This window comes from Megalobrama amblycephala, linkage group LG22, assembly GCF_018812025.1.
Source record: "Megalobrama amblycephala isolate DHTTF-2021 linkage group LG22, ASM1881202v1, whole genome shotgun sequence".
NCBI lineage: Eukaryota > Metazoa > Chordata > Actinopteri > Cypriniformes > Xenocyprididae > Megalobrama > Megalobrama amblycephala.
This window is the reverse complement of record NC_063065.1, coordinates 13,645,447-13,661,425: the sequence shown is the minus strand read 5'-3', so window position 1 is coordinate 13,661,425 and position 15,979 is coordinate 13,645,447. Positions and strand designations below refer to the sequence as shown.

General features: G+C 35.3%; 1 protein-coding gene across 1 annotated transcript; it reads left to right on the top strand.

Annotated features, from left to right (window-relative positions):
• Positions 1–683: 683 nt before the first annotated feature.
• On the top strand, positions 684–9,852 carry mbtps2 (membrane-bound transcription factor peptidase, site 2). Its single transcript, XM_048173995.1, has 11 exons — positions 684–1,458; positions 2,226–2,374; positions 2,885–3,023; positions 3,151–3,254; positions 4,834–4,961; positions 5,122–5,240; positions 5,315–5,495; positions 6,037–6,131; positions 7,112–7,307; positions 7,423–7,498; positions 8,309–9,852. Exons 1-11 carry the CDS (start codon positions 1,384–1,386, stop codon positions 8,529–8,531), a joined length of 1,485 nt encoding a protein of 494 aa, XP_048029952.1. The 5' UTR covers positions 684–1,383; the 3' UTR covers positions 8,532–9,852.
• Positions 9,853–15,979: the final 6,127 nt, after the last annotated feature.

Sequence of the window (15,979 nt, the reverse complement as noted above, 5' to 3'; positions counted from 1 at the left end):
TTGTCTATTTTACATTAATCCGTCCTTATGGGCACATGACATTATGAAGCCATGCGGCCTCCTCCCTAATGTATGCATAAAAGGCTGCCATAATTGCTATCTAGACCACCATCTCAGATAATAAAAAACCTTTAGACGCCTGAGGGGCAGACAAGATCACTCCCACCTAGAAAGGCTTAGTTCCCGGATGGAAAATTGTGTGAGGACTTATCACACTTTTGAACCTCTCATTTGTACCCCATGTGCTTTACATTCAAAGCCACTGGACTTTTTTTTTAACACTAGGTTATAGCCTACTATAACAGTGACTTTTAGAGACAAATTGACCATCTCGTTGGTTGACTGGCATTATTTGCTTATAGGTCAACAGTAATGCCTGATGCATCTGTATTAAATTGCACATTTAAAGGCAGGTCTTGTGAGTACAAAAACTACAAAGGCCAAATTATTAAAGTGAAGAGCATATTTGTTCAGCTGGAAACTAAAGTGTAGTTCACAGATAAGTCTATGGTGCAAATTAGATGTGATCTCATGCTTCAGCAAATGCAAATAAAAAAGCACATGTAGTTTTTAGCTGCATTGCGAAATAGCGATGCCTGATTCGTAAATGAGTCGTTTTGTTGTTGTTGTTTTTGTGTCGGCTCTTTAAAATGAATCAGTTGAAGCAGTTCACAAAACCGGTCTGTCTAACCCCCTTGCCAGATTCCTGCTCTCCTTTTTGAAGGAGCTACAACTTTACTGGTCCCATCCTTAACATACTGGACAATGGGGAGTCAGAATACATCCACGAATAGGACTTGTTCAATAATAGGACCGAATCAGAGCGACTCTCAATGCATCAAACTCGCCGACATGTACGATTGTGTAATGAGTCGAGAACCGATGAGAGAGCTGATAGAGCATTTGAAGTGAAAATAGCCGAACTAATACAAATAAAACATACTGGAAATGTGTTTAGGCAGTTTTATCAACACACATGAAATCGAATTTTAGTTTTTTTTACGTAAATTATATTTACGTTTTAAATTACTTTGTTTTATGACCTTAACTACAATAAAGACCATTACTGATTAAACTAAAAACGAGGGACTAGAAGAACGCGATGAAGTAAAAGCATCACTGAATCATTTTTAAAACACTGTGTTCGAAAGAACCGAATCGTGGTAATGAGTTCGATTGCTCTGTGTCTGTGAGCCACTATATGCACTGAAAAAAGTAAACAGTCTGACTCGATTAGTAACACTGCGTGATGCACGCAAATGCGGAAGCGACCGCTTTCACTGGTGTTTTTTTGTACACAGTGGATGTGTGCTTGACAGTCGGATTTTTCAGCTCGTTTGTCTCTGGAATTGGACTCTTGAGACGCATGCAGCCCGGTGTGCCATGATTCCTATAGCGGTGGTGGTGTGTGTGATGGGCGGGTGGTGTACCGTGTATCTGACGGACACGCTGCTGCGGGTAGGCGGATCTCACCATTAAAACCTTTAATTAATTTGAGTTAAACAGAGAATAAACTCACAACACAGAGGTATTTGCTGCTGAAATTATGGAATCGATCATAATTGATGCTTTGTAATGCGAATGTGATTCACTTGTTAAGAACATTAGATGATAAGAGCGGCTACTTTGGCAGTAATATCACATAACAGGATTATTACCATATTTATGTACCATTGTATTCACATATATACACTTACAAAAAAAAGTTAAACATTTTGGACATTGTACCACGATATACTACCATGTTTTTGTGCATTGTACCGTGGTACTACTATGGTTTACCTTGAAGTAGCATGTAAATACCATTATAATTGTATATCTCAAAGTACCATTATATTATCATCCGATTTATTACTGTGCTATAACAGTAATGATTTATTACAGTACCATAGCATAACTGTACCTAGTTTTCTTAAGGGTACTTAAAAGATAAAAATAGTCCAAAAACATGGTACTTTAACAGATTTTCAGTAAATTGTATTGTGATTGTGTTAATTCTAAAATCTATATGATTTTATAATAATGAAGTTACTCTCACTGATTTCAAATTTACACAAGTATGAAATGGCTTCCAGCATAACTTGTATGTTTTAAATGAGAGATCATATTATTATACAGTAGCAACATACACTATTGTATTACCTTTTTAAATCTTTATAATGGTGAAGATGATTGTAAAACCCTGTCCAATCCTAACTATTCTCTTTTCTCTGTTTCACCTTCAGTCGTCCAGTTCAGTGAAGAACCGCTATGAAACGTGGTTATCCTCGAACGGATTCACTCTCTCTCCCTTCCATATCAAATGGCACACAAGCATCTTCAACCGTCTGTTTGCCAGATGTGCTCATCTCAACCCTCGCTTTCTGTACATCTGGTACGACTTTTGTCATTACTGTCCTCAAATCAGTTATTTTGAATGTTCAGAGGACGATGATGCTTATCGTGAGCTCTTTAACCTTTATTGCTGTATTATACAGAGCTATCAGTATTTTGTTTCTGTGATTCTTAATGGAAGAAACATGGATCATGTAAATGAAACTTTCTAATAGATCTAATAACATCTATATAAGACATCTCGCTCCGTTTTTGGTTTCCATCGGCGAGGCTGTTGCCATATTAAATCCACTTTGATGATATTTATTTATTTTTTTGAGGACTTAAAGCTTTAGTTATTAAAAAAATCTTAAGCTGCTTATGATGAGAGCAGTGGTTACAGCAAGGCATTATGGGTATCCCCCCCCCACACACACACACATACACACAGTCAATCACCTTTTGTTGCTCTATCATCATAGTTAATTAAAAATCCAGAATTTAAAATCTTATTTCAACCTATATGTGTGTGTGTGTGTGTGTGTGTGTGTGTATTGCACCTCTGTTTCAGGTTCAGTGCTGGTATGGTGTTTGGGGTTCTGGCAATGTTTGGGTCTGTGGTTCTCCTGAGCAAAACATTGCTGCAGACTTTGAGTCAGATGATGGCAGAGACACCGGAGGGATCCCACGAACAGGTCTTGCAAGTTGTGGTGAGTGCCGAAGAGGCCTATAGGAATTAAAATGCCATGATGGTGCATTTCTTTCTGCGGCGATGACAGTGTGGACCATCTGTGCTCAGCCTGATCATTCCGGTCATGACTTTTCTTGTATTACCAGGTGCCTGGTGTTAACCTTCCTGTCAGTCAACTGGCCTATTTTTTCATCGCTATCTTGGTCAGCGGAGTCATACATGAGTTTGGCCATGGGGTGGCAGCACTGAGGTAAACTTAAAGGAGCAGCATTTCATTTCTGTCAGCAGCAGTATCTAACACTTACTTATCCCACATTTAGCCAGGATAAGATAAAGAATTTTAACATCAAAAATGTGCAACTTTTAAGGCTTTTTGCAATTTTATTGGGTGCCGCTAATGCCATAGAAATACACACAGCAGCTTTAAGATGAAAATGTGCCCTAATGGAGCGAAAATAAGATGACTGAGTATACATTTATGCATTTAAGTTCTCAGAGAATTTTGCTTGAATGCAAACATTGTTTACTTTTAGAAGAGTCACTAAAGTTAAGTCTATTGATTGTTTATAGTGTCTCTTGATTTATAGGAAATGACTTGCCTAATATACTTAAAGGTTCCCTAGAACTTTTTTTTTTAAAAAAGATGTAATGTAAGTCTAAGGTGTCCCCTGAATGTGTCTGTGAAGTTTCAGCTCAAAATACCCCATAGATTTTTTTAAATTCATTTTTTTAACTGCCTATTTTGGGGCATAATTAGAAATGAGCCGATTCAGGGTGTGTGGCCCTTTAAATCTCGTGCTCCACGCCCCAAGAGCTCGCGCTTGCCTTAAACAACATAAAAAAAGTTCAAACAGCTAATATAACCCTCAAAATGGATCTTTACAAAGTGTTCGTTATGCAGCATGTCTAATCGCGTAAGTACAGTGTTTATTTGGATGTTTACATTGATTCTGAATGAGTTTGAGGCTATGCTCTGTGGCTAACGGCTAATGCTACACTGTTGGAGAGATTTATAAAGAATGAAGTTGTGTTTATGCATTATACAGACTGCAAGTGTTTAAAAATGAAAATAGCGAGGGCTCTTGTCTCTGTGAATACAGTAAGAAACGATGGTAACTTTAACCACATTTAACAGTACATTAGCAACATGCTAACGAAACATTTAGAAAGACAATTTACAAATATCACTAAAAATATCTTGTTATCATGAATCATGTCAGTTATTATTGCGCCATCTGCCATTTTTGCTATTGTCCTTGCTTGCTTACCTAGTCTGATGATTCAGCTGTGCACATCCAGACGTTAATACTGGCTGCCCTTGTCTAATGCCTTTCATAATGTTGGGAACATGGGCTGGCATATGCAAATATTGGGGGCGTACACCCTGACTGTTACGTAAGAGATTCGCCTGTTCTTCGGAGGTCTTTTAAACAAATGAGATTTATATAAGAAGGAGGAAACAATGGAGTTTGAGACTCACTGTATGTCATTTCCATGTACTGAACTCTTGTTATTTAACTATGCCAAGGTAAATTCAATTTTTGAATCTAGGGCACCTTTAAATCTTCTGAAGTTTGCATGCACATTTGTGAGAGAAAAGAGAGCGAATCATTGTAAAGTTGGGTCACAATCTCAAATCTCACCCCATTTGACTAGTAAAATTATCTGAAGTCTGCGTGTAATGTAAGTAAAGTGTGAGTGCCTGACCTTGTGTCAATATAATGCTAGTTATACCTGAAAAACGATCAAAAATTGTGTGTTGTGTTGGAAAGAAGCTTGTTTTATTTTTATGCTGAGTGTGAATGTTTATTTCTGCATTTTGTTCTCAGGGAGCAGGTGAGGTTGAATGGTTTTGGCATGTTCATGTTTGTGGTTTATCCTGGAGCATTTGTGGACCTCTTCACCACACATCTGAACCTCATTTCTCCAGTCCAGCAGCTCAGAATATTCTGTGCCGGTAAGACTTTTAAAGCAGCCACAGTGACTTTACAAGCACAATGTCACAAATCTTGCATTTGCAATTCATAAAACCTTTTATTTTTGTTTTACCACTACTTATTCCTCTAGCAACCTCATAAAAGTATATAACATTTTCCCATTTGTCTGTCTTTGTGTAGGTGTGTGGCACAACTTCATGCTGTGTGTTGTGGCCCTCAGCTTCCTGTTCCTGCTGCCCATCTTACTGTTCCCCTTGTATTACACTGGAGCAGGGGCGCTCGTCACTGAGGTGGTGGAGGTCAGATCACCTTTCATCTTCAAGTTTTATGTTTAGATGGTTTCATTAGAGTCTGAGATCAGTTTTTTGTTCAGGGCTCCCCATCGAGTGGACCTCGTGGGCTGTTTCTAGGAGATCTGGTAACCCAGCTGGAGGACTGTACAGTTCGGGGAGTGCAGGATTGGCACGACTGCGTTCAGCATCTATCCCATAGTCCTCAGAAGGGTTACTGCGTTCATACTGCCAAATTGCAGCTCAGCTGGATGGCAGGAAGAGGTACTGACCTCCGTTCAAATGTTTGGGGCCTGTGTGATTGTTTTTTTTTTTATTATTTCAGCAAAAAATGCATTAAATTGATCAAAAATGACTGTAAAGACGTTTATAATGTTACAAAAGATTTCTGTTTAAAACAAATGCTGTTCTTCATCAAAGAATCCTGAAAAAATTGATCAGTTTCCACAAAAATATTAAGCAGCACAGCTGTTTTCAACATTGATAATAAAAAGAAATGCTTATTGAACAGCAAATCAGCATATTAGAATGATTTCTGAAGGGTCATGTGACACTGAAGACTGGAGTAATGATGCTGAAAATTCAGCTTTGTCATCACATGAATAAATTACATTTGAAAATATGTTAAAATAGAAAACAGTTCTTTTAAATTGTAATAATATTTCACAATATTTCTGTTTTTACTGTATTTTTGATGAGCATAAGTAAATATTTCTGACCCCAAACTTTTAAATGATGATGTAAATATAGATTTGCTGTTTACAAATATTTGTTAGCTCATTCTGATTTTTCTTCTTCCACTCAGCGTTCAAACGCCTCGATGGCACTATGGAGTGCTGTGGGAACAACAGCATGACCGACCTCTGCTTCTCTTACAGTAATAACGTGGAGAGCAAATTGGTAAGATGGACACCTTCTCTGAAATGCTCCCAGTTAGTATTTAGGAATTTTATTCTATTATAAAACTTGATAGGTTCTGTTTGCTCCTGTTAATATCAGCAATAGGCTCTAATGCAGTGTCAGATAATGCAAAAGACAGGGAAAATGTTGTCAATGACTATTAGAACTTAAAGGTCCCGTTCTTCGTGATCCCATGTTTCAAACTTTAGTTAGTGTGTAATGTTGTTGTTAGAGTATAAATAAAATCTGTAAAATTTTAAAGCTCAAAGTTCAATGCCAAGCGAGATATTTTATTTAACAGAAGTCGCCTACATCGAACGGCCAGTTTGGACTACATCCCTCTACTTCCTTCTTTAATGACATCACTAAAACAGTTTTTTGACTAACCTCCGCCCACAGGAATACACAAGAGTTGCGTTTGTAGAGTGTGTTTGTCGCCATGTCGTCGAAACGCTGTTATTTTCATCCCGCAGTCCAATCACCGGGTCTGATTCCGGCTCAAATTGATAGGGTAAAATTAAAGACATGTTTACAATAACACTGAGCGCGTGCATCTCCACGTTATGGTAAGAGGCGTGACCTTTCCGGGCAAGATGCGCTAAACTGCTGTCGAATCACAACACAGGAACCGCTGGCACAATCAGAACTCGTTACGTATTTCTGAAGGAGGGACTTCATAGAACAAGGAAGTCATCAGCCCGTTTTTATGACAGTGGAAACAGCGGTATACAGATAAGTAAATTATGTGAAAAATACTGTGTTTTTTTACACGCAAAACATGAACACATGTTATATTGCACACTATAAACACAATCAAAGCTTCAAAAAACCACGAAAAACGGGACCTTTAATATGTAAAGTCATCTGTTGGCTAACAAGGCTTTGCATGGCTGAAAGAGAAAAGGAAAAAATTATTTCTTGCAATCTCAGTCTTCGGATTTTTGACACTTTAAACTATTGCTGCTTTTCCCCCATGCTAGTTCGCCTGCCTGCCGGTCAGAAAAACCATTGAAGCGAGTCGTACATGTCGTACCAACACGGACTGTCAAACGGACTTCATCCCAAGCTTGTGTTTAATCCCATCTCTGGAGAACCAGACCAGACTGATCCGGGTCAAACATCCACCACAAACAGACATGTTGTTTGTTGGCTACCCTTCACACCTACAGTACTCAGGTCAGACAGATTCTATTCTATTCTATTCTATTCTATTCTACTCTACTCTACTCTATTCTGTTTAGTTTTATGCAAAAGTTCCTCTATATAAAAGTGATAATTTCTTTATTTTTAGTGAGTCTCACCAACTTTGTTCCTCGTTTGGGCTTTCTTCATCCAGACCTGCCTGTCATGATGGAGACTTTCTGCAAGTATCCTTCCCACACAATCAGTACTTACATCACTCTTAGACATGTACTTTGTTGATACGTGTGTGTGTATATATATATATATATATATGTGTGATTAATTGTTAAATGATCGCAGTCTTGATTATTAGACTGTTCAGTTATGTCTATTAAGCCTTTGACAACAATCAAATCTGTGTTGCCGCTAACTCAGAGAGAGAAGTTGTCATGTATAGGTATGAAACGTTCAACGGAAGGAAGTATTCAAATTATCACCAGAGTACTGGGATAAAAGTTTATAACTTGGATATAAACACTGATGTATACGGAAGCGAATCAAGCGATCAAAATAGAGCAAATCCTTTTGAAAGTAACTTGCCGCTTCAAATAACGATTGTATCAATCACATCGTTACGCCACTAGGTGGCGACAAGTGACTTAAAATGTATGTCATTGAATCATTAATTCAAGAGATTTGTTCAAAAACACTGATTCATTCAGTAATGAAACAAGTATTTATGAGTGAGTCATTGAATCATTCATTCAAACCGATTTTTTTTAAATTCAAATTAATTAAACTTTTAAACAGTTAACATTTATCAGAACCTCTAGTAAATTACATGCTATTTTGTTTAGCTGTCTCTTGTTAGAGAATTGTGATCTTTTTGAAAAGAAAAAAAAAAAGTTTCTCAATTTATCCAGAATTGCGCAGCTAATAATACTGACCCAAAACTTTTGAACAGAAGTGTTAATCCGTAAAGTGCCCTCCATTCAATCTGTGTAATTGTCAAAGGTATACTGCTGTTAACTAGCCTTAACTTCTTGTGTGTTGAGATACCTGGTCTCATTGTCTGGGGCCCTGGCGGTAGTCAACGCTGTTCCCTGCTTTGCGCTGGACGGCCAGTGGATGCTCACAGCGTTCCTAGAAGCTACGTTGAGCTCTGTAATCCCAGAGAGGAACAACCGAGAACTGATTGGCTTTTTTTTTCTGCTGGGGGGCAGTGCCCTTCTAGCGGCCAATGTAGCTCTGGGCCTGTGGATGGTCACAGCACGGTAACACATAGCCGTCTCCTCCAGGGGAAATGCTTACTGAAGAACCTTCTTGAACTCATGGAGGAATCAACTGGGTGGTTTTACCTTTGCTGGCCTGGTACTCGCCAGACTTCCCACCCTGAAAGCGCAGCCGGAGGGTCAAGAATGCCGCTGTACCCGAGGAAACGCTTAATCGATAGGTTTGAATGGCTCAGATAGAAACAAGCAGTAAATAGCATCTTGAAGCTGCATGCTTTTACACTGTGACCTTAGGACAGCGCCACTAGTGCCCTCTTTGATAAATACTATGCGTTATCATACTTTGTCAAAACTGTTTAATCATGTAAACCCACAAATGACACGATATCAACAAATACACGGAAGGTTTTGTAGGCAATACTTGCCTGTTTGGCCTCTCTGTCTTCCTGAAGTACATGGACACACAAAGTATGTGTAGTTTTACGTTGTCTGTGGTTCAGTTTTCCACATACCATATCAACCCAAACATACATAAAGCCAATTTGGGTAGAAAGTAAAAACACAAAATAATCAAATCATAATTTAAGTGTACATTCAATAATTTTACATAAAGAAATTGAAAAATGTTTATGAATTCAGACTTTTTTAGGTTACCATAAGTAACCTAAAAAAGGGTGACGTTTAGACAACCAGCCAAGTTTGCTCGCTTTTTCTTAGAAACAACCCTGTAATTGAACATTTTCAGTCAACACTAAAAGCATTTCTACAATAGTGTCAGTAACTGAAAACATTTGCTGTTGCATGATGCTTCATCCACACCACTAGGTTTCAGTATAGAGTCCAAGATGGTTGCCATCAGCTAGCATAGCATCAACCAAAAACTGAGTGCACCTTATATAAAACAATCAAAATCGAAATTGAAATTGAAATGCATACAGTGTGGTCAAAATATACATTTGTACATATAGTGACTAGACACAGCATGAAACTGCACACATAAACATATACTACTGCAGTGTTATTGAACTTGGAAGAGTAGCTTTAGTTGCTTTAGTCAGAGATTGAATGGCTAATGGTTTATAAGCTCTGAAACAGCTGTGAACTGTGAAAATGTTCTCTTATACACCATGACGAGAGAAACCTATTGCTAAACATGCTCTTATGTGCATGGGAAGCGTTCATATTGTATATGATCTGTATACTGTGAAATTTCCCGCCAATAACAATTAGCCAGACTGTGGGTTTAAACTGCACTAACTTGTTTTACTTGTTTTTAATGTATGTTCTCCTTTTTTATATATAATTTGTTGTCTTTGTTCACCTTCATGACTCAATGTACATGTGTTTATAAAAGTAATTTACATGAACCTTCCTGTGTCATTGACTTATTTGTTCACAAAGAGGTCAGTGCTGCTCTGAACTTGTTTGGGAAGTCTGATGAACCTTCTTCCTGTCTGAAAACACAACAGATGGTGATGAATTCTAAAGAAAATGTATCTATGAAAAAATTAAAATGGAAGCTATGTAATAATGAATGAATCATTGCAGAATATTTTCTGCCAGTAGATGACAGTATTATCCCATCTGATGTTGAATTTGGTCCCCTCAGAGAGTCCTAGAAAATGAGGAAAAGTGTTTCACCCAAGAGTTCTTTTGCCATAATGTAGAGTTACACGGCTTGCTTAATCTTTAAAACTTCTTACCACAGTGAATGACAATGATGTGAGGACATCTTGAGAAAATGGGATGAAGAGAAGGGTTTCATGGGCGAAAAGAATCTGATAGTGGAGTCGGTGGACTGTAAGAAAATGAGCTGCTGATGATGGCCATATTCTCAAAGAAAGTGATGAAGTTCTCAGTGGGGACAGAGTTGTTTTGAGGCAATGGAAATGTGATGTCTTGGTGCATCTGATGTCAGGAAAGGTGTCACAGAGAAGAGTCTAGAACATTTGTTGGCTGATGGACACTGCTAGTGTGTGTGTTTGTTCTCAAGAACATCAGTATATGGATTGCTTTTAAAGATGGTGGCTGTCAGTCAGCTAATGGCTTCTGCATGTCTCTTTTCCCCTGCTGCAAGGCTCTATGGGAAAATGATAGCAATTATGTGGTCAGTTTGCCAGCATTTATCAAGCATATGTGAACTTGCATAACTGAGTTTTTTTTTTTTTTTTTATCATGCTTTAATTTTCACATTTTTCATAGTATATGGCCCATTATATCCGAATTATCTCTTGAGGGATCATTCCATGGGAATCTTGGCTTTGCATAATTTTTGGACAACCATCATGATCTGCATAATGTCAGAAATTTATTAATAACTATTGATTCTTTGTTAGGAAGAATTAAGCATTAGTTCATGGAAATGTTCAAAAAGAGGCATGAAGAATTTTCCGAGAGCAATGAGAGTGACTGTCTGATATGAAAGGCAAACAACTGAGCACACTTTAAGAAAGGGACAGAAGTTCATGGGTCAAGCTGCAGTTTTCCCTCAAGTCCTTCTATCAAGTTGTTTTTGCACCAGCATTCAGCATTTTGTTAAATGTTTCCTGATGGAGGTGTAGAGCACATCCGTCCATAAGTTTATCCAGTGTGCTCCTGTGAGGGTTGCAACCTTTGGCTTTGTACTGCTATATTTAGCTTTCATTGAGCATGTTTCTGAGTGTGCTTTTTTTTTTTTTTTTAGGGTTTTCTCAGAAGGGTGTGTGTTTGGGATGTGCCCCCTGGGAAGACGGAGGACTGTATGTCTGTGCTATTTCAGAGTTAAAATAATTACACATGGATGTGGTTGTGCGTAGGGAGAACAGACTCCTCCCCTCTTTCCATCACCCAGAAAGCCTTGGGGCTGTTTATATGTGTGTCTGTTCTTAGTTTAGGAGGATGAACTAATTGATGGTTTTTAAATATATATATATATATATATATATATATATATATATATATATATATATATATATATATATATATACAGTACAGTCCAAAAGTTTGGAACCACTAAGATTTTTAATGTTTTTAAAAGAAGTTTCGTCTGCTCACCAAGGCTACATTTATTTAATTAAAAATACAGTAAAAAACAGTAATATTGTGAAATATTATTACAATTTAAAATAACTGTTTTCTATTTGAATATATTTGACAAAGTAATTTATTCCTGTGATGGCAAAGCTGAATTTTCAGCATCATTACTCCAGTCTTCAGTGTCACATGATCCTTCAGAAATCATTCTAATATGCTGATCTGCTGCTCAAGAAACATTTAATGTGTACAATTGTACAAAATATTTGTGTACAATATTTTTTTTCAGGATTATTTGATGAATAGAAAGATCAAAAGAACAGTGTTTATCTGAAATCTAATCTTTTGTAACATTATAAATGTCTTTACTGCCACTTTTGATTGATTTAATGCATCCTTGCTGAATAAAAGTATTCATTTCTTTAATTTCTTTTAAAAAAAATAAAAATAAAAATTCTTACTGACCCCAAACTTTTGAACGGTAGTGTATAATGCTACAGAAGCTTTGTATTTCAGATAAATGCTGTTCTTTTGAACTTTCTATTCATCAAGGAATCCTGAAAAAAAAGTACACAACTGTTTTCAACATTGAAAATAATCATAAATGTTTCTTGAGCAGCAGATCAGCATATTAGAATGATTTCTGAAGGATCATGTGACACTGAAGACTGGAGTAACGATGCTGAAAGTTCAGCTTTGCATCACAGGAATAAATTACTTTGTCAGATATATTTAAATAGTATACAGTTATTTTAAATTGTAATAATATTTCACAATATTACTGTTTTTTACTGTATTTTTAATTAAATAAATGTAGCCTTGGTGAGCAGATGAAACTTCTTTTAAAAACATTATATATGGTGCAAATTGTTGAGAAAATGAAGTCCAGGCCGTGGTAATGTTGAAGAAAAATTATTTATTCATTTCCAATTAAATTTAGCCTCACGCAAATTTTAATCAATAATATTTAATAAAACCAAAAGGTAAAAATTAAAATCTGAAATCGAACATCTATGATAAGAACATTCTGATATCTGAGTATAGTAATTTGCAAGAAAATCATTAGATATGGCGCCAACGAGACAGCAAGATGCAAGTCAAGATAGCAGGAAAAAGAGGGTACCAATCGAGAGAATGAGCCAAATTTTATACCCTAAGATTGGAAAAACTTACATCACATTCGGAGGTCTTGTTTTGGATAGATAAGAAAGGTCAAAATGAATCTTTCCGTGGCTCAGAGTTTTTAAAGAAATTCATGACATAAAAATTCATGACATTTGATGATTTCCTGCTATTCTGACAGTCATTGGATAATTTTGGTGATCTCGTGACAACTGACATTATCAAACAGAGCATAAACACCCCAAAATAGTCTCTAAATGGGTGGGGTAACACCTTCATCGGAACAATACAATAACAAGTTAACATTTTCTCCAAAATTTCCTTTCATTTGAATACAGAGATACAAAATATTATTGCAGAAAAAGTACATCATGTGATCCATTCTAAGAACATCTACGCTTTGGTAAAATTTTTGGCAGGAACCCAATTCAACTACAAAGGTACCAAACCCTCTTTTACTCAGAAACTTAAAGTTCACTTGGAACATCAAAGTCACACAGTTCAACAGGTGAAAATAACACAATGGAGATCAAAAAGAGCATAATATGGAGTAAATATGTGGTTCTACTTGAATATAAGTGATTATATGCGAGTAATTTAAGTAAGATTATATAAATACTTGAAATCATAAGTAGCATTAAAAATCATACCCAATGAATGATAATAAGAGATTAAAATGACTAATAATGAATGATTACATAGAATATGGATAAATGAATATGATATAAATCATTTCGGATCCATCAGTATATATATATATAATGTATGTGTATATATATAATTATATAAATATATAAATAAATAAATAAATAATTATATATATATATATACACATATATAATAATATATATGTGTGTGTATGTATGTATATATGTGTGTGTGTGTATTCACGTCGCGTCCCTCACACACACACACACACACACACAAATGTTCAGACGCCATAAATGACAGACACTTCCCATTTATCTTTCTTTTTCTGTCTCTCTCTCTTCTCTGTGTCAGGACAGAATCAGTGTGTTCATTCTCTATGAAAATAATAAGTCTGTTACAGGTACAGGATGTGCATGTTTGTTGATTTTTGAGAGAGGGAGAGATTGTTCTTAGCTTATGTACTTGTGTTAAAATGGAAATCCTTCTGTTAGTCAAAAACAAAGAAGAAGTGTTGACATAAATGGTCCCTACAGGTGCTTGTGTAATAGAAACGTGTCTATTCCAGGTAACGTGTCTGTCCCACAAACACAACATTCATTAAACAGCTATTTTAGTGAATGTAAAAGCCACTTATAGGTAATAACCCTTGTTTTTCCTGTGGGCCTGTGGTTTGCTGAGGCACCAAAAATCTTGTGTTGTCACATCTGCTGTTTTCTGTTGTAGAGCAAAGGCAGCTGCATGATTGATAGGAGTGCTTGTTTCTGTCATAATGCTCTGAATTGAAGGTTTAGCCTGATAAGATTTGGTAAGCTTGACTTATACTGAGGTTGGGAAGTAGAAACCACAAATATCTGCAGGGTATGACCAGTTTAGACAAATAACAATGCCAATGTTCTATGAATATTCCTGCTGGTATTTACAAACTGTAAGTTGACACTGGTGATGATGATATTTTAGCCATTATATCTCTTACAAAAATGTACCATTACCATTAACTATAGTTTTCACCAAAATACCTGTTATACTAAAATACTAATAATGTTACTACAGCTATTGTTACTGATATTACTTATAATAATATTATAACTTTAGGCACCATTCATTGATTTTTTTTTACCTTTTGGTTTTATAGTAATTTTTATAAAATAATGCAGATAAAATAAATAAATAAATGCAGCATTTGTAAGCATAAGAATTTTAAGTATATATATATATATATATGTATGTGGTATTTTGGTGAAAATATAATATAATAATACAATATAATATGTCAATATTTTTTTTGTTATTTAGTTTTTGGTTTATAGAAAATAGTTACGGAAGAGGATTAGGGCCAAGCAATAATAAAAAATAAAACCATCTCGAGATTAAAGTTGTTAAATTACGAGAAAAAACTTGTTAAATTTCAAGAAAAAAGTCGAGATAAAATGTTGAGAATAAAGTCATTAAATTACGAGAAAAAACTCGTTAAATTTCAAGAAAAAAGTCGAGATAAAATGTTGAGAATAAAGTCATTAAATTACGAGAACAAATTCGTTAAATTATGAGAAAAATGTCGTTAAATTTCGAGAAAAAAGTCGAGATAAAACGTTGAGAATAAACTCGTTAAATTATGAGAATAAAGTCATTAAATTACGAGAAAAAAGTCGTTAGATTATGAGAACAAATTCGTAATTTAACAACTTTTTTCTCATAATTTAATGACTTTATTCTCAACATTTTATCTCGACTTTTTTCTTGAAATTTAACGACATTTTTCTCATAATTTAACGAATTTGTTCTCGTAATTTAACAACTTTTTTCTCAAAATTTAACGAGGTTTTTCTTGAAATTTAACAACTTTAATCTCGAGATGGTTTTATTTTTTTTATTATTGCTTGGCCCTGATCCTCTTCCGTAAAATAGTAGTATAATAGTAAAATAACTGTAAAAAAAAACAACAACAAATTTACACAGTAAAATACCGTTTTTCATTGAAACAGTAATATACAATAAAAACAATGTATTCTGGGTAATATTTGTCATTTTAAGAAAAGAGGCCTATAGGCTAATTTCTCAAAAATGACAAATAATATTACCCAGGATGCACTGTAATATACAGAAGTAATATACTGTAGACACAATGCATTCTGGATAATATTTGTCATGTGACTAATAATGCATTGTTTTTTACAGTTACAGTATACAGTTAAAAACTAAACAAATTTACACAGTAAAATACCGTTTTCCATTGAAACAGTAATATATTGTAATATAATAGTAATGGGTAATATTATTAGTCGTTTTCAAGAAAACCTATTGTCTACTTTCTCAAAAACAACAAATGCATATTCTGTATATGCATCCTGGGTAATATTATTTGTCATTTTCAAGAAAGTAGCCTATAGGCCTCTTTTCTTCAAATGACAAATATTACCCAGAATACATTGTTTTTATGGTATATTACTGTTTCAATGAAAAATGGTATTTTACTGTGTAAATTTGTTAATTTTTTTTTTTACAGTCATTTTTTAGAGTGTATAATACATTTAATAAATTTATTTTATTTTGATGAAAATTCTGATTATAATGATACATTTTTTGTAAAGGTTGTCTTTAAATAGATTGTTAGCCTCAATTAAATACATTTTAATGTGTATAAGCTTGCATTCTTTAATTGTCAATGTTGTGTATGAATCGAGGAGCATCTCTCTCTCTGTGTGTGTGTGT